This window comes from Pseudochaenichthys georgianus, chromosome 19, assembly GCF_902827115.2.
Source record: "Pseudochaenichthys georgianus chromosome 19, fPseGeo1.2, whole genome shotgun sequence".
Taxonomy (NCBI): Eukaryota; Metazoa; Chordata; class Actinopteri; order Perciformes; family Channichthyidae; genus Pseudochaenichthys; species Pseudochaenichthys georgianus.
The window spans coordinates 19,757,779-19,777,796 of NC_047521.1; the positions used below are offsets into that span (position 1 = coordinate 19,757,779).

Sequence of the window (20,018 nt, forward strand, 5' to 3'; positions counted from 1 at the left end):
TGTATGTTTTAAGCTATTGTTTGCAGTATAACTAATTAGTTCTGGACATCCTCTGATGTACAATGTCTGGAAAATTGCCCTCCTCTAATTCCTCATTTCCCCTGCATGGTTCAGCTCCTTTTTGGTATGTACGCAGCATCCTTAGTTAAACGGCATAATAATGTTGTACAAGACTGTCTAGCATCTTCTTCAGCATTGCACTCGTCTAATCATCTGCAAAGAAAAAAAAGGGACGCTCTTCCTTGATTGTACAGTGTGGTGTGTGGATTTGTTTTATAGGCTAAATATGTTGGTTATTGATGACAGTAGCTTCAAAAGAATGGGTTGCTGCAATATGCTACATGTAGCACTAGTGTAGATTGTCTCTGAACAGTCTGTTGTCTGCAGTGTTTTATCTCGGGCAGTGTTTTAACTCCAGGTCGAGTATTGAGTTGCCTGCAACCTCGAGATTGGAACGAATAAAAAGTACCTAGTCACATCTACAACTGTTGCTAATGGAACATCTAGTTAAGTTGAGCCATGTCGTACCATGCAGTGTTCATACGGTGCCACTGACCAGGCTGGTGAACAGCATTCAATCTTTAAGATACCGAACATTTAAATGATTAGCTGAGGTTGCACCCAGATTAAGGCTAAGGGCTTTCATTCTAAGTAAGCAGCGTAAAGCACATTAACAACGATAAATCAGTAATAGTTTGCCACCAGAGAATTTTGTCTGGAGCTACGCTGTACTCTTTCCCTGATAAAACTCACATTCATATTTAAGGCTTTAATATTAAATACAACATTTAAAAAAGACTGAAATACCACAGGGTTTTGAAAGCTGGATTCTGTCCAACAGAGAAGATGAGCATTTCAATTTGGTCAAGAAAATGATATACTCAGTCAGCACTTGTATTTTCAAATAATTTATTATTAAGCATTTGCAATAATTATGAAGTTTTAACTTTCCATTATATGGCAATCATAAGTATCCCCTGATGTCAGCAACCCTGGATTCACAAATATTTGTTTGGGATTTTTATAAATCAGTTCATGATGAAAGAGTTCTAGATTAATCTGGGATTACATTTGTTCAACCATATGTATAACGAGCCAATGTAAAAGCACACACTGCACCAAGGGGTACAAATTGTACAGTAGTAAAGATACAAATAAAATAGGCATTCAAACAAACAAATATTCAGTACAAGTGATAAATAAATAAATAAATATAGTGTATCAACCTAACTTGTTTTAGGGTTTCCCTAAATGTATTACCCATTTCAGTTGGACTGACCATTAGCTAAACCCTGCTTTGTCTTCCAAATTTTTAATCTCTTTATTTACAATGACGGCAGATTGAAATTCTTATTTGTATTTAAACAATGGTCCTTCATTTTACACTTAAGAGGTAGACAAATACAGATGTCTCATTTGTAGCTGGCAAACATCCATTTGTTCAGCTTTACGTAAATTAGCAGCTAATTAAGCTAACATTAGCTCTGTTAGCTGAATACTCGGTCTTCTGCTGATTTTTCAAACTGCTTCTTATTACAATTATTTAAAGAGTTCGTAAATATGCGCCTGGTGTCAACATACATGATATTGTGCTAAAACAGTGAGGGTTAAGCTTATACGTCCCTGTAAAAAATCAGCAACCACACTAGTTAAGCAGGATGGGGTGGTGACGTTAGCATACCCTGCACGTTTCCAGTATCAGCATTCACACAGTGTGGTATGTGCTAGCTGTGAGGGTTTTTTGTTGACCTGTGAACCCCATAAACTACTATTAGGCATTAAAATACATACCGTGCTCCTTAACCTTGGAAGTAACAGTCGTTTAGTTATGCAGGTGGTACATGCTAACGTTTGCACCTCATTTGAGACTAGAGCACATATATGCACGGTTTTCTCAGACGACCAAACTCTTTAAATTCAGAGGTATCACTCTTATATAGAAATGTAATATTGGACTCACTAAATGTGGCCCTTGTTTGAACAAAGTTACAAATGTTTAACTCCTGACCACACCCCTTATCACATCCCTGGTCAGTCGACTGAAAGTCCACACCATCCGGCAAATCTTCCCTTATGAAATAGGGGCACAAAATGCCCAATGTGAAACGCTTGAGGAATAGAAATCCCAAACTTGACAGACTTGCAGTGCCTGGTTACTGATTGGACAATCGCTGTTTGGAGGAGGGGTTTAGCGAATGGTGAATTCCGGATTAGTCTTATTTATTACTGCCACTTTGGTAATTAACGGGTATAGTCTTTTAAGATAATGAATTATTTAATGCATCTCTAAGAACCTAAGTGAAAGAAACAAGGGAAGTGTTTAAAGTCAGTGGGGGGCACAAATGGTGATCCATCAAAAATGACTCACAGTATGAGCGGATGGATGGCTTATTGGCGTTGTCCTTCTATTTGTGGCATTGGACAACTAAGTAGAGAGCCCCGAATTAAATGTAAAATACTGGCCCAAATCTACAGGAAAAAAAAAAACTTGTATCACAGTAGTCTTTGTTTATATGCAATGCCTATCAAGCCTGATTTAATTTCAAAACGTCTGAAAAGTAGTCTGCAGAAGTCAGCGGTCAGCGTTCATTCTGCGCAGTTTGGCGGGCAGGTTGTCCTCTGGCCGACCCCCTTTTGAGGGAATCTGAACCGGGGTTGGAGCATAAATGGTGCTAATGGCTTTAGGCAGTCTGTGTTTATCCATCTCACACTCCTCAACATCTCCATCCAAGGACAGCAGCTGGACTTGCTCATCCAGCTGTTCTTTCTTCACAACGGGGATGGAGCTAGACCTCAGCCTCTGAATACTAAGTGGAAGGTCTCCTGTGCTGGAGGCCTTGCCCCCAGGCAGGACTGACCCTGTCTTCAGTCCCCGCCAGTGGTGCTCATCTTTAGTGGAGTTCATGCGCTGGAGTTTGCTCGGTAGCCTGGATGTTTTGTCATCTATGTGGTCTGCATAGTCGGCTGAAAGGAGCCTTTCTCTGCGACCTCCACGGCTACTGTTTCCCAGCTGGGGAGAGGAGCTGGTCAGTGCGGCAGGGAGCGAGTTTGCTGTCGTCAGAGAGGACTTCTCCTCATGCTCTTTGACGCTGTAGGGAGGGATATTGACCTCAAAGTGGTTGTGGAATTGGGAGTAGTCGACTCTGAAGAAGCCCTCCTCCAGTGACATGACGGGGAGGAAACGATGGCCCCACAAGACTTCATCTTCGGTGTAAGATGTCCTCGCCTGGCATGTCATCCCTAAGATGGAGTAAAGAGACATAGAGAAATAATTTAACTACAGACACGAAAAAGAAAGGACTGAGAAATGTGTAGAAAGTGGGCTATTAAATTAGAATGGACAGACAGCTAGACAGGGAACAGAAATTAAAAGTGCATAATTGCTTTAGGAAAATTGCAGACAGAGATGGGAGGAAAATGTATTATGACAAAGATGTAGAAGTGCTATTAAATAATTTAAGACCATGAAATTAAACATTCCCTTAAATATTTTATTTTTTATTACTGATAAGTGCTCTACTATGCCAAAGGCTAAATGATGATGAAATAAATGTTAAGGGAATGGGAATGGGAAGTTAAGTCAAAGTTATTAGGGAAAATTGTATATTTATGCTCTAACCCAGGGATGGGCAAATGGCTGCCCGCGGGCCGCATGCGGTCCCCACCTCCTCTTTTTGAGGCCCTCAGATTAATTTATAAACAACGTAATTAATAAAAAATATATATATATTATATATATTTTATTTTTTTTACTTGTAGTACTGATACCGTCCACTAGACTCCTAGTTACGTCGCGAGCTGCGTAGATGATAATAATCTGTGACGCATTTATGTGTTTGTTTCCCGGGGAAACCCTCACAAGAAACACCGGCTGTTGTTATGCCTGCTGTGACATTAAGTTGCCTCTTGTAATTATGCCGTCACAAGCTTCAAAGTTGTTTTTATCATCTGAATTTGGCGAAACAAGTTTAGTATTCTTAAAACCAAGACTTTGTTTATTTGAAATCAGATGAAAACAAACTGTCACGGACCCTGCCGTGTTATCTATGATTACTACGCTTTTCATTCATAATTTCAGCGGGAGGGAGGGGGAGCGGCGCTGAGGAACAGCAGAGTGCGGGCTGACGGGTGTCTGTGTTGACGTTCCCCTTATTGTGGAATAAGGGGAATGCAGAGACTGGCTACAAGTGTTTTAGGTTCAAGTTAGACAACTAATGGCTGGGTTAGTGTTCATGACTTCATGTGTATGTCATCTTAATGGTTAATCTCAATACACACACATTTTCTGTGCTTTCCAATACTTTAAAATAGTTTTTTTTAATAACCTGTTCAATACAAACATGCCACTTGTAAAAATGAAATAACATTTCTGTGAACTAATATTTGTTTAGTGAGTTTATTAGAGGATGTTCCCTTTGATTGTAAAATGTCAATGAAGATGTCAGACTCAGTATATTTGTTAATAATTACATACAACACATGGAATGTTTGTGTGTGTGTGTGTGTGTTCCAAGTGAATCTGCGGCCCCCTGGTGGCCAGTACATCAATGATGTGGCCCCCACCACCATCAAAGTTGCCCATCCCTGCTCTAACCAGTGGTTTCCACGATGCCTTCGAGGATGACAACGATCTCAAACTCCTCATTCATGAGTGAGCGCTGCGACAGATCAAAGAACGGGCTCTTGGTGTTGATCTCATGGCAGATGGTTAAAGGCGACACCAGAAAGAGTTGGTCCGCCCCCGTCCCGAAACCCACATCCAGCTCGCACTGGTCCAGGGGAAGGAACTCGCCCTCTGGGGTTTGCCGAGACTGGAAAACAAATAATGATGACATTTAACATTTCATTTCTTATTACAAGAGAACATTGAGAATCATTCTGCAACCTTTTCTCTAAATTGTGTAATTAAACCACCACTGAAAGTGTTTGATCTGTTCTTAATGGTTGTAGTTAGAAGTCTTAGATTATATTATTAACTTTCTTGGGGAAAATTTAAAAAATAAAGATCAATATCACTTTCATAGAGTAGTATCAATCTACCCAACACTTGATAGGAAAGGGAAAGAGGGCATTTCCCCAAAATCTATGTTTTCTTTTAAATCAATATTGTGGTTTTAATGAAACCGTCTGTTCGACAAAGCAGCTGATATTAGCCTATACAAGATGGCAAATAGAAAACCTCCAATATTCAAGTCACGTCTTTGTTGTAATGAAATAACAATAATTGAAGGCTTCATCCATTTTGCTTCAGGATGACTGGTGTGCAGCTATGAGACAGTTTTGTTGAATATTATTTTCTACTTTAGAGGACATTTTCCAACCATAACCCTTTAGAACTACTGTATGCATGTATTTTTTGCAGGTGTATAACCCTGATGGGAATGAAATATGTTACAGCATTACTGCGTCTAAAACGGTTCCAATAGAAATATTTCATATATCAATATTTTAATAAGGTAGGACACTGGTTTAATATTGTAGCGTGTTCAAGTAACCAAGGGATATAGTAGTTATCAAATAAGTATAAGATGTGCACAGTTATGATAAGTTTGCACTGTTGTTGGGGGGAGAGACGCTCCTTCCATATGAGTGTGTGTGTACGGCGGGCATGAGGTGTGCATGACGGGACGTGTTGTATGTGGAAAAGTCATACTCAGTGCGGTGAACGCTGGCTTTATTGCTACTGTATCCGTAGCACCCCACGCAATAGTTGGGACTGTGTACTGACGTCAGTAAAAAACTGTTGCCCCCCCCAAGCGCAAATGTCAAACTCCGCCTATATGGTTAAAGGTCCCATGAAATAGCTTTGAGAAGCAATTTTCCTGTGTGATTAGACGTAGTCCCACATGAAATAGTACGTTTGGGGTGGCAGCTAAAGTAAGGCGGGAGTTAAAAGCACAAAAGCAGGCAGCACAAAGCCTGCAAACTAAAATTGTTCAGGATCAATTCCATCATCCAAGCCTCAGGATTTATTTTGATGTTCCTGCAAATTGATGGCACTTAAATGCAACCCTCTGACCTTCTGCTTTAGTGCTGGATTGACTCACTAGACCTGGACGTTGTGTAAAATGGGAAATTGTATTGGATGGGATTTCTATATTTGAGTTGAATGAGTCAACAAAAAAAACTTGACCCTTTTTGCCGACACGAGGATGGATGGCTTTTGATGTAAAAATACAAAGAAATACACATGAGAAAACAACATTCAAAAGGTGTTCTCAGGACCTTGATCTTGTTTACTGGCAGACATGGGTAAAGGTGAGAATAAGGGTGTAAAGCTATTCAGTTTGACTACATGAACATTGGTAACACTTGTAGTTTAAGACAATAATCTTTTACTATCATTAGAGAACTTAAAAACTCTCTGTGGAAGCCTCACCTCTAAGTATCATTTGAAAAAGGAGAAAACACTAATGAAGTACTTTTTTAAGTGTTAAATTATACCATGGAATGAGGGAGAATGCTTAAACTTCTCTGAGCTTATATACATAAAACGTGCCTGTATTGCAAGCCTCTTACTGCAGTTGATACAAAGAAAACTGTGTTTGTTTTAGGAAGAAGGACACAAATAACTGCAAATGTCTAATCCAAACTAAGTAACATTCTGCTATGGCTCAATTTGAATATTTCTCCCTGCTGCCTCATGCTAACTTGTATGCAGAGCCGCCTCCCTGGTCCTTTGAGTGAGGAGCCACTTGGTCCGCAGATGGCAAACAAATTGTCATTTGTATTCACAGTGATGTTGAGGAGTGAAGGGTGTGACATTTCACAGGAAGACGTCTGGGCCTACGGATCCCTGGCGTGGTGAGGGAGAGTGTCACCCATCATGCTGTATCAGTGATGGCCGCTCACTAAATATGCAGTCAGGACGCCTATGTTCCATGTCGACTGAAGTTAAATCAGAATGAAACCCTGAAATCTAGAAGTGTGGGTGTTTTGAAAACAAAAGTTGTTAAGTGTGGATGCCTGGGGGTGAAAAAACAAGAAGGGAAAAGCTGTAAAAAAAAACACACACACCAACTCCTTGTCCTTAAACCAACCACTCTGTATACTCTTCTACTTGATACACTTCTTCATGGCTTTTCTCGTCGTAAAAGGTGTAATAGATGCAGTGTAAATACCAAGGAAGGGATTATTGGTTTGAAAGTTATATAAATAGTTTGACATTTTAGATAATATATGTATTTGCTTTCTTGCTAAGAGTCGGAGAAGATCAATTAAACTTATTTTGTTTGAATGTAGTATCACTCTAATCTAATGATTACTTTAAATGCAAATAAAAATCGGTGTCATTTCCAGCAGCGTATGGTTTATTGTTATGAATTGTCGATGTGTGAAATATCTGTTGAATGAATAGATGTGCTAATTGTTGCTGCTTCCCTTTGATATTTTCATATAATTGCACTTTGTGTAGTTAATTAACCCACTTCGTGCTACATCCTCCTGCATCTATTAGAGATAAGGTGAAACAAACAGGCAAACGTAACATTTAAATACAAGTGTAATGGTTGTGGTTTTTTCCATATTGCTTTTGATCACCGTTTCTTGAAAAGATTCCTCCCACACCTTTAAGTGGGAGAAGCACATGACATCATTTTTAAAAGCCTGTTTATGATTATATATTAATTTATTTATTTCTCCAAATCATTAAAAAATGTAAATTGTCGTTGATATATTGCAGGCAGGTGTCCCATTTTTCAGTAATGCTCGTTCAAGGATATGATTTTGGAAACCAATTTCCGGGGAAATCATATTTAAGCTAATTCTAGTCGTGAGAGTTGAAGCTGCTATTTTTCAGACACTGTTCATAACTCCATCGCAACAAAATTATACCTCCACCAAGGAAGGCGGCTTGACACTAAATGGTTTTAACGAGGTGAAAGCTTTGTGTTCGCTAACCGTCGCTAAACAGTCAGTGTCACAGGGGGGGAATTAATGGCCTTTAGAACGGACCTGATAGAGAAGGAGTGCTTAATTTACAGAGCCACCTGAGGTTCAGGTTGAGTGAGCGCAGGCCCTCTCACTTCCTCCTCAGGGGCAGAGTGTGTGTGAGTCCGATGCAAAGACACACTGACAGTGAAAGTTAGAAAGAAGAGAGTGTGTGTGTGTGTGTGTGTGTGTGTGTGTGTGTGTGTGCGTGCGTGCGTGCGTGCGTGCGTGCGTGCGTGTGTGTGCGTGCACCTTGTTTGTCTTTAATGCATCTGTGTGTGTGTGTGTGTGTGTGTGTGTGTGTGTGTGTGTGTGTGTGTGTGTGTGTGTGTGTGTGTGTGTGTGTGTGTGTGTGTGTGTGTGTGTGTGTGTGTGTGTGTGTGTGTGTATGTTCAGCTGGAACCTTTGAGCTGGACATCAAACATAATGCTCACACAGGCTGCCATTCCCAATCTCTCGACAGCACCATTAGTCTTTCTCTCAGGTCTTCTACTCTCTTCATCACTTTCCGCTTGTCCTTCAGAGTAAGACAGTGGCAGATGTGGCGAGTCACGCTTGTGTGTCTGCCTGCCGAGCTAAACGCCTGCCTGTCTGCTACTGTCTGTTTGAACTAGCCCTCATCACTTATCTCCTGCTGTGGACCGACCCACTGAGACGAGTGTCTGTTGACATTGACGACCACCAACTGTCGCTCTATTGCTCAGTCTCTTTTTTAGGCCGGTTGCGTTCCTTGTTAGAACTCAGGCACGGAGGTAGGACCCAATTGCACGACCCGGGAGACAGAGGTAAAGTATTGGTAGGATACTTTATTTTCCAAAATACAGCAAAAAATGGTCAATAACTAATCTAAGGATGAGATGACAAAAATTGAGAACAAAATGATAATCGCTCACGTGGTGAGGAAAAAAACTTTTCTAGAGCACAAAAGAGCATAGACCTGACCATGACCATAGAAAAAAAATGAACTGAACACTGGGAGACAGGAGAATTTAAACACAGGGTAACAAGACACAGGTGGGACAACGTGGTCAAAAATAATTTTCTTCATTTATTGGAAACATTTTCATGATCGCTTTTTTCGTTTATACATTTTAAGAATGGCATTTATCTTTTTTGAGAATGAGTTCTTATTTTATTTAATGTATTTGGGTCTACAACAGATGATACAAATGTGTGTGCCAGTAAATGTGTACTAACAGAGGCGGGGGTGTGTGTGGAAATAACGGGGACAGAGCTGGCTGCTGTCAGACAATCAGCTGTGCAGCGTCATCACAAACAGACGTCTCTTCACGTGACGCTCCGGAGGAAAGGACGTCCCATTGCTCTTAAAACTAATTTTCCTGCTTCTCGTGGTTTCCTTAGAGGCTTCTCAATTCTTAAATTTCCCCTCCTCGACTCCCCTCCTCGAGACTTACCGCCCGTCTACACTACAACGTCGACAGCGTCGAAAGCTCCAATCTGCTCCAATATGCCCATTCACTTTCAATGGGGTGACGTCACGTAGCCGCGCTTTTTCGCCGAACTGAATTGTGGGTAGCAGAGCGAGGCGTCTCAGGCGTCTCAGGCGACAGAAGTTGAACAATGTTCAACTTCTGTCGCCTGAGACGCCGGAGTAGCCAGCGCCAGCCAATCAAATCCCGTTTCCCAAAATCTGACAGCTGAAGCCGTAGCCAATCAAACCGCGTCTAAGCTGGGAGAGATATCCCGCCGTTCATTTCTATATTTCAAAAAAAGTCGGAGGAGAAACTAACTATCGCCGTAGCGAATCTCCCGGTTTTGTATGACCAGACCCTCTTCACCTACCGGGATACAAACCGGAGGAACCAGGCATGGAGGGAGGTGGCAGAGACAGTGGGGGAAACTGGTAGGTTTTCGCCTGTTTGGGGAGTTTATATATATATTGCTCGCATAAAATCCCCGGGGGTTTTTGCTTTGTATGTCGGGGGCGGGAGATTCATGTGATTGGTTGTTGGTCGTGTTGCTTGAATAAAATCCCCAAGCTCCAGACACGCCCAGCTCCAAGCTATTTTTGGAGCTGTAGTGTGGACGCTCCGTTACGGCCCGTCTACACTACAGCGTCGAAAGCTCCAATCTGCCCATTCACTTTCAATGGGGTGACGTCACGTAGCCGCGCTTTTTCGCCGAACTGAATTGTGGGTAGCAGAGCGGTCCGTCTCAGGCGTCTCCGGCGTCAGAAGTTGAACGTAGCCAGCGCCAGCCAATCAAATCCCGTTTCCCAAAATCTGACAGCTGAAGCCGTAGCCAATCAAACCGCGTCTAAGCTGGGAGAGATATCCCGCCGTTCATTTCTATATTTCAAAAAAAGTCGGAGGAGAAACTAACTATCGCCATAGCAAATCACCCGGTTTTGTATGACCAGACCCTCTTCACCTACCGGGATACAAACCGGAGGAACCAGGCATGGAGGGAGGTGGCAGAGACAGTGGGGGAAAGTGGTAGGTTTTCGCCTGTTTGGGGAGTTTATATATATATTGCTCCCATAAAATCCCCGGGGGTTTTTGCTTTGTATGTCGGGGGCGGGAGATTCATGTGATTGGTTGTTGGTCGTGTTGCTTGAATAAAATCCCCAAGCTCCAGACACGCCCAGCTCCAAGCTATTTTTGAAGCTGTAGTGTGGACGCTCCGTTAGTCCCGCCCACAGGAGATGCGAGCGGAGGACCGAGGAGAGAGGAGGGGAAGCAGCAGGCGGTTAGAGAAATGAGAACTCCTCTCCTCTGGGCGGTAAAGCGACGTCCGTTCATTATGACGTGGCAACAGCTGCATCAGCTGTCGAGTGTTTTGTCATATTTTATAATCTCTGTTAGATCAGCTGAACATTGTTCCCCCACATATTTACTTTGAATTCATTGAGAGTGCGGTATAATGAGACAATAACAGGCTACAGATGCGGACACACACACACAAATATATGTATATAAATATATGCAATTTAAAGTATGAGAGCACTCTCATAATAACGTAACACAATCAGAGACTGGATATATCCCCCCCCCCCCCCCCCTCTCTGGTCGCTGAAATGGGGAATTGAAATTACGGGCCAAAAGTTGTATTTGCAAGTAATAAAGTAAGCAGAGGACACCAAACCAACTGAGACCTGTCTGTCCGCCGCATCTGCGCACTGTACAACACACACCTACACACTGTACAACACACACATACACACTGTACAACACGCACCTACACACTGTACCACACACACCTACAGCTCCTAAAGCATAATCAGGCTACAGCCGTTGTGTATTTTATTATGTGAAGCACTAAATGGTCTTAGAAAAATATCGACTCTTTGTTTGTAGATATCTACTAAACTACAGCAAATAAAGAGAATAATGTATGCCTGTTATACTGAGTGATATATATTTTACACACTGCTCTGCTTTCTGCACCTCACAGCTGTTCTCACTGTAAACATCGCGTCGCGATGAGAGCAGGTTCTAAAATAATATCCAGGGGATGCTTGCAGAGCTGTCATTGGCTGAGATAAGTCCGGCCGTGCGTCACGCCTCCACCGTTCCCGGAAATGCATCCGCGGAGGAGCCGTGGAGGAACCATCAGTGTATCCTCGGTTATAGCTCCTCCAGAGAGCTTCCTCGACGCTCGATCCTCGGTCCTCGGTGTGCATTTAGAGAAATGAGACGTCCTTCAAAATGGCGCGCTGAAATTCATTTCCGGGTCACTACCGGAGGACCGAGGAGTCGAGGAGGGGAAATTTGAGTATTGAGAAGCCTCTCTTGCGTCTCTCCATGCTTCCCTGGTGGGAGGGACTAGTCGCAGGGAAACGACCAAGTGAGGGACGCAAGGAATCCATTTAACCGAAGTGAGAAGGACCCAGTGTATCCTCGGTTAGAGCTCCTCCAGAGAGCCTCCTCGACGCTCGATCCTCAGTCCTCGGTGTGCATTTAGAGAAATGAGATGTCCTTCAAAATGGCGCGCTGAAATTCATTTCCGGGTCACTACCGGAGGACCGAGGAGTCGAGGAGGGGAAATTTGAGTATTGAGAAGCCTCTCTTGCGTCTCTCCATGCTTCCCTGGTGGGAGGGACTAGTCGCAGGGAAACGACCAAGTGAGGGACGCAAGGAATCCATTTAACCGAAGTGAGAAGGACCCAGTGTATCCTCGGTTAGAGCTCCTCCAGAGAGCCTCCTCGACGCTCGATCCTCAGTCCTCTGTGTGCATTTAGAGAAATGAGATGTCCTTCAAAATGGCGCGCTGAAATTCATTTCCGGGTCACTACCGGAGGACCGAGGAGTCGAGGAGGGGAAATTTGAGTATTGAGAAGCAAAACACCCACTACCAGACACACAAAACTAAAAACGTGACACAACACAATAATCGTGACATTCCTACATGCACTGCTGGCTCTACTACCTATATATTAAAATAATATTCCGCCAGTGCACCACTGCATTGTATTGATTTATTAATGAAAGCTGCATTAATATTAATGTAAATTCAAGGATAGTTATCTTTTAAAGTTAATATGCATTATGAATCGAGAGAAAAGCACAGTGCTGCTAAGGAATAATGTTTGCATTAATAATTAAATGAGTTCAAACTGCAAAAAGACCCAAAAAATACATATATATATATATCTAATGAAATAAATGTGTCACTGAAAAGAGTATTCACTGTTACTTTGACAATTAGTTGTGTGCCTTTAATTGTATTTTCTATGAAATATTGTAATGCCGGTATCAATAACTTTTTTGCACACCAAAAAGTCACAAATAGTAAGAAATGTATAACATTATAGACTTCCACCCAAAACCCGTCCAGAATTGGTGAAAACACTTCCAGGACCATTGGCCCCTCCCACTTTGCAACTGTATGTATGACACGTTAAGCCTCAGCTCAGGCCTTCAAATGGTTCAGAAAAGCAAACAGCCCTGGCATTATATATTGATGTACTATAGCCAGGGAAAGAAAACACCAATCAGATTGCACTAGCAACACCATCTACACTCAGCATGTAGACACTGCAGGATTTCCATTCAAAACTGCTATTTATTTTGCTGTTAAATTCCATTAAACATTTCAAGAATGTAACTGTTAAAAACATCGAATTAAAGCAAGATGTTCCCAAAGTATATTATTAGTCAATATTTGTGTTGAACAATCGTAATCCCTATATTGACCTCATTGTGATTTATAAATGTCGTTGCCATAATAGCAGTCCTCTCCAATGTGAGGATGAGGACAATAGTCTTACATCAAATTCTGAATCAATATAAAAAAGTGTGCAAATAATAAAGCTGAAAAACTTAAATGACTGCCCCAAAATATGCTTACTTGGTTTAAAGCAGATTCCCTGACAGCTCTGCTTGTTTGTTTTATTCAGTGTTGAAAAGTTAGAGATGCATGTCCTGCGTAATAAATACATGACATTGCACTGTAAATAGCATGCCTGCTAATCAGGAATGTGACCAACTTTATCTAAGTATCCAGGTCCCGTAAGAATTTACAGCCCATGCCATTCCCTGAAAATTGATTGCAGTTGCCACGTCACCGTGCGTTTACACAGCTCCATCACTTGAATTTACTGTGGCATGTAGTATCTCCAGTCAGCTTTGTTAGGAGCCCACCTAACAGTGACCTTGAGAAGTGCATTGCTGGAACCAACACATCCTCACTCCCAGGTCGGCCTATGTTGACGTTATGTCAAGTCCCCTGCCGGCTTTTTCCAACGCAAGGGGGGGGGCCTTAGCGTCCATTTTCAACGCAAGGGGGGGTCCCTTAGCGTCCATTTTCAGCTTTCCGGGATGTCCATGTGCTTCTATGGACGCTCATGGAAGCACGGCATTCGTTTGTGTCAACTGCCCTTAAAGGCAATGAAGACACTACACTACCCAGAATCCCCAGCTATCGTTTGGACACCATGTGCTCTGTTTGACAAACCCCGTGATAGTCCTCAAGCTCTGTGATTGGAGAGTGTGCTCCGAGGGTTACCGAGCCTCGAACAGCACTTGAAATGGGATGGAACCACGGCAGACTGTTCAAAACTGGATTTGAACGGGTCCACCGCGTCCCCCCCCCCTCCCCCACCCCGTCCCCAGAACTACACATGCTGGCTATTCTGTTTCGCAACATGTTCTCTATGGCACGTCTCTACTGGGAGTTGTAGTTTTAAAAGACGTTTTCGTATTTCCCATAATAAGAAGTTGCCAGTATTAAACTGTGTACATCCCTGGAGGTTTAGGGGACAGGAAACACTCACATTTAAAACATATAATTAATAAATGGGTGAAAATTGCTGGTGCCCATAATGGGCAGTATTAATATATATACCCACACGCCAGCTAAGGTCAGAAGAGCTTTATTTAACAGCTGGACTTATGTTTGTGACCCCTCCTGTTGTTAATTGATAACATTACATTACATTACATTAATTGATAAGCCTGAAACATGCACTTGTCAAGGTTCAGAGGCACATTTTGCAAATATGGCAGTAGCCATCGATCAGCTTAAGATAAGATATACTTTATTGATCCCAAGTTGGAACATTTGCGTTACATCAGCATGTGTAACAGTTAAATATGCAGTGGTGTTTATTTGAAAATAATTTAGTATAATCACACAAATTCTGTGTTTTATATTTAACAATTCTGTGTTCTTTATTTATTGATTGTTCAATACCTGACAAGGCCGGAGATGAAATATCTGCATACATCATAAGAGTATAATACATTATGTATAATATCAGTTAAAATAAGTGCTTCAACATAGTTAACATTGCTGGAGATATGCACACATATTGATAGATGTCTTGTAATGCACTGTTGAGGAACCTGCGACCCAAGTTTTTCATTCAATGCAGAACTACACCATAGTTGTGTTAGGCCTATATGATATGTCAATAAACCTTAGAACATCTTGAAATCTTGAACGGGATGTGCAAAATAGTCATTATATACAGTCTTTAATTAACTATTAGTAGAGAATAACGAGTAATGAATATACTTTATAGGGATCCTATTAATATCTAATAATAAAAATAATGAAATTCAATAACATGCTTTAACCACCAGGTGTCTCTTTATATCATCTGTGCACCTTTATGGTGTAAATACAGCCTATCTACCAATTGGATCAAATATAAAAGTGAGCCGAATTAGTGTTGATACGGCAAGGAGACGTATTGTGTGAAAAGAAATGTAAGATGTTGTTTAATGGCTGATATATTTATGATCCACGTCACGTTTTCAGTTCCTCATGTTTGTCTTCTCATCAGGGCTATAAATACAGAAGTACGGCAGATATGTAATATTTAATGCAGCCGAACCGTGTACTACAATGCCGTTATGTGATGACTTTCAAAGAGAAAAGCAAGCACACTCGGAATAAGGTATTATTTTATTTTTTTTAAATGTTTTCGGTCTGTTTCCGGTATTTGTTAATGACGATGTGCTGTGAGATGTGAGACTGGAATTGCACAAGGGGAAATAACGTATCTTTAGATGCGGATTTTGTTAAACTAATATGTTTGCGCTGTGGACCAACACTATACATTGACGGGGAAGGGGGTAGCAATAAAGATAACACCATTAAACAGTTACACAACATAACATAAATAATATCGATAGCAGCGTCCCTAGCAACCACCTTGGTAACAATGAAAACGTTGGACGCAATTTCCTGAAGTAATCTTCGTAATAACTAGCAAACTAAAGATCATGTACATCCACTGCACACATAATCTGAAATAACAACTCATATTTCTCGCATCAAATGACATCAAAACGCATTTTAATGGCCAAACTAACTTTAAAATAGGCATTTTACACCCAGAATAAAACGAAGTTCGGCCATGTTTTCTTTTTCTGCAGGGAGAAATGATAGCTGGGGATTCTGGGTAGTGTAGTGTCTTCTGCCATCCTTTACTCCGAAAAAAGATTAGTTTCTCCGAATCGAAGGGGAAAAATACAAAAGCATTGCACACAATTTAAACCAATCAATGTTGTGTAATTAACAAGGATAATCTGGTGTTTTTTAGTCGATGAGTAGTGCAGATATCACTGTAAAATCAATCGTCAGTAAGGGGAATATTTACTTCCGGGTGTACAATTCTCCGCTATCCAATGAGAATGGACGCTCACATTGCCTTTAAGGGCAGTCGACACAAACGAATGCCGTGCTTCCATGAGCGTCCATAGAAGCACATGGACATCCCGGAAAGCTGAAAATGGACGCTAAGGCCCCCCCCCTTGCGTTGAAAATGGACGCTAAGGCCCCCCCCCCTTGCGTTGAAAATGGACGCTAAGGCCCCCCCCCTTGCGTTGGAAAAAGCCGGCAGGGGACTTGACATAACGTCAATATAGGCCGACCTGGGAGTGAGGATGTGTTGCTGGAACACAAGCCAGGTAGAGCACAACGAGGTGTTGTCGAGTCACTTTACTGTAGCCCAATGCTTTATGGGCTCTTAAACATCACTGAAACAGTTTACACACACTTTGAAAGACACATTATAACACCATATATTCAGCAACAATGTTTCCTGCACAATGCAACCCTTTCAACAACACATTTCATCTAGAAGCCAAAGAAAGTAGAGGTTTGACCTTATAATAGGGTATTATATAATTGTAGAAGCAGATAAATAAAATACAAATGAAACTGCACTGTACAAAGTTAGTTGTCTGTTGGTCCTCGCGGCACGAATGATTGCACACGGACGTGACGCTTTTTAGCGGATACTTAGCAAAGTCCTGGATGCCTGACCGTCCACTAACATTTAATGAAAGCTCGTCATTTACTGGCAGGAATCCCAAAGTAACATCATCACATAAATCTGATCAACCGATGTCTGTTGAACTACCAAATCACAGAGACAGAAGGTGAGACGTTGAACACTTTAATAAACAAACTTTCCCTATTGCCCTAATTATATTACACTCAGGCAGGTTCATTTACTTAAAGAAAAATACCTAAGGGAAGATTAAGTATGGTGCAGTGTAGCTTAAGTACTTGTAATCTACTTGTAATCACACTACAGCACTTAGTTCTGCTTTAAATATTGTGTGCAAGTTTCAGACTTATCCAATAGGCCTTAAGGTATCAAAAAATAACTAAATTCTCAACTGTGTGGAAGATCCCTGTGCCAAACAGGGTCATTCTACTAAGGAGATATCTTTATTATTGGCACAGATTATTCAGAGGTCAAACATGAAAGCATGGTCCTTGGGAAAATATCCCAATATTCTGTTTGAAATAACTGATTTAATGTGTCATGGACGATTATTACAGAATATTAAACGCTCTAAATGTGACTCCTATATAGCCTTCGTAGAACAAGAAGAAATTATGATTTGTGACTTGATGATGCTCCGTTGATTCATTGCAATTAACACACCATATTTTTCTATGCCTTTTGTCGGCTGTTAATTAAATAGTTAATGATAACAGAAGGAAAAAAACGAATTGAAGTGAAAGCTGGAGCATATAGCCTTTATACATTGTTCAGGCATAGCTTTTGATGTGTTAAACTGGGTGACTTGTATTGCCCTACTGGATACTTTTACTCTAAGAAAATGTAAAATGACTGAACAGAAAACCTTATTTCAAATGATATCATATGCCTGGATAAAATCACAGAAGACATAAGTATATATATATAAGTATAACCACATTAATACCAACATACTGGGAGCTTTCTGGAGACTTTCCCTCGAGGTTCAGAAAGTAAACTGTCACTTGAGATCATCACGCTACTCCGCAGAGAAGACAAAACCATGACTAACTCTCCCTGTCACAACAAAGCATCGCTCTCCTTTAGATATCGGCTAGTATTTGGACAGGAAAAAAATAGAATACATTTAAAAGACATTCCTGCTACGGAGAGAAAACGCAGAGCTTGCAGATTAGACACACAACTGTCAAGAAAAATCTGCTTGTGGCAGTGCATGTGGACATCATGTGTAGAAAATAAGTGCTGTCCAGCTGTTGGTCATACATTCTGCAGAGAACAAAAAGTATTATTGGTACTTCAGAAACCTAATTTAACGATTCAATCTTAAAATGCGGTAATCATCGCTGCAGTTTCTTGTAGTTTTGAAATTGACAAAATGTTATCCTCTTCTCTTTTACAGCCAGAAGCTCCTTCCATCCTCAGAATACCTTCAGCACTGAAACCAGCCCTCACGTCATGCAAAGGTAAATCTCTTCCTACTATCAGTGCTTCAGATTAGTGGCATTTTGTCTTTTGGCAAGACTGACCTTAAGAAAAATACTTTACTACATTGCAGCCCACTCGGGAAAAGAATCGCTCTGATTGATCGTTTAGTCAATAAGCGTGTTGTTCCCTGAGGACCCATTCATCTCATCTTAGCACAGTTGAAGGCACACTGAGGGGGGGGGGGGGTGGCAACTGTATGCTACATCCTGTGCAGAAACACAACACAGTGTCCAGGACAAACCCAGTTACTGAAGTATAGTTGCTGCAGGGTGTGAATGGTAACTCATTCAAATACATCTTATGTTGGAGCCTCGTGTTAAACCCATAGCTCTCTACAAATCATAAAGGCCCTCAGGGAGCGCAATCAATTCTGGAGATGAATGGGAATGCAACGCGTGATTTGGAAAGCACTCATAAAACACAATGAGCAATTTCAAAACAAATTAAGTGACTGCCAATTGGTCTTAGCCTGGATAATGACTCTCCAAGAGGCAAATGCCCACTGCGCAAAAGTGTGCCTATACTTTTTGAGTGATTTGGAATAAACTACGTGTTTAACTTATAGCTTACCTTGATGAGTTTGCACCTGATTTGCGCGGACACCATATGGCTGTTCCGCAGGTTCCCCACTCGGAACATGAGGCACAACTTCCCGTCCCGCTGCGAAATGACTGCTTCCTGGCTGAACATCAGCGTCTCTGCGCGCTTCTTCGGCTGCGACATCTTGATGAACATGCATCCGATGAGGAAGGCGTCCACGATGGAGCCCAGCAGCGACTGGAAGAGGAAGAGGATGATACCCTCCGGGCACTTTTCAGTGATGTAGCGGTAGCCGTAGCCGATCGTCGCTTCGGTCTCGATGAAAAACAGGAACGCGGAGGGAAAGTTGTACACGTTGGCGACGCACGGGATGTGGGATTCTTCGTGGCCGCCGTTGCTCAGGTCGCCCCGGATAAAGGCGATCACCCACCACATTGAAGCCATGACCAGCCACGCGACTGTGTAAGTGAGGATGAAGATGAGTAGGTTCCAGCGCCACTTAAGATCCACTAGAGTGGTGAACAGATCGGAGATGTACCGGCTGGTTTCCCCGCCAAGGTTACCGTGCTGGACATTGCAGCGGCCGTTCTTCTCCACGAACCGCTGCCTCTTCTTCTTCACCTGTGCGGAAAAAGTAATGCCCTGGTTTGTGTTAACCACCTGGTAGTCCTCGCCAAATTTCTTCCGTAAGGCTGCCATTGTGTCAATCCCCTACTTGTGACAAGTGATCGATACTTGTGCAGAATCAGGCTCTTTGCGCAAGTTTGTTCCCCCCCTGCCCAAAATCCATTCAGCGCGCGTCTCGCATCCTGTGAGGTTGAGATGCGCCTCTCTCCTGTAAATTAATCCTAAATGAGCTGAGATTCTGCGCAATACATGATTCAGATTCGGTCCTTTACGCAAAAGAGTCAGCTGCAAGTGCCAACTTTTTCTTCAGTTTTCATCCATGCAGGAAAAATAAACCACCTTCAAAACGTTACGTTTAAAACTAAAGCTGCATCCAAACAGCTCGATTCAGAGGCTTTGTCCTCGCTGTAACCAATGCTTCAATAGACCGGTGAATGTGAATAGCAGGCTACAGTGCGCACTTCTGCCTCAGGGAACACGCTCTTGTAGGAGTGACTTCTAATTAACGATTGAAGGCGAATTGCAGCACGGGTGGTGTATTCCTCTTCCTCTGGGGGTGGGGCAGCTGATGTGAAGGTACAGAGAGAGATATTGATGTCTGTGCACAATCAGGTAGATGGAAAACAATGCAGCTCTTTAATTTAATTTGTTTCCACATTACTTTTAAATACATTTCCTGATGTCTGATAAGGTGGCTCTTATGGGAAGCACTGTACTATTAAATTGGTTAGTC

The 20,018-nt window shown here is 41.9% G+C and overlaps 1 protein-coding gene across 1 annotated transcript; it reads right to left on the bottom strand.

Annotated features, from left to right (window-relative positions):
* Window positions 1-970: 970 nt before the first annotated feature.
* Window positions 971-19,763, bottom strand: LOC117464359 (G protein-activated inward rectifier potassium channel 1-like). Its single transcript, XM_034106737.2, has 3 exons — window positions 18,689-19,763; window positions 4,595-4,811; window positions 971-3,240 (listed from the first exon to the last, which is right to left on the bottom strand). The coding sequence occupies exons 1-3, from the start codon at window positions 19,355-19,357 to the stop codon at window positions 2,573-2,575; spliced, it is 1,554 nt and encodes a 517-aa protein (XP_033962628.1). The 5' UTR covers window positions 19,358-19,763; the 3' UTR covers window positions 971-2,572.
* Between the last annotated feature and the right edge of the window lie 255 nt (window positions 19,764-20,018).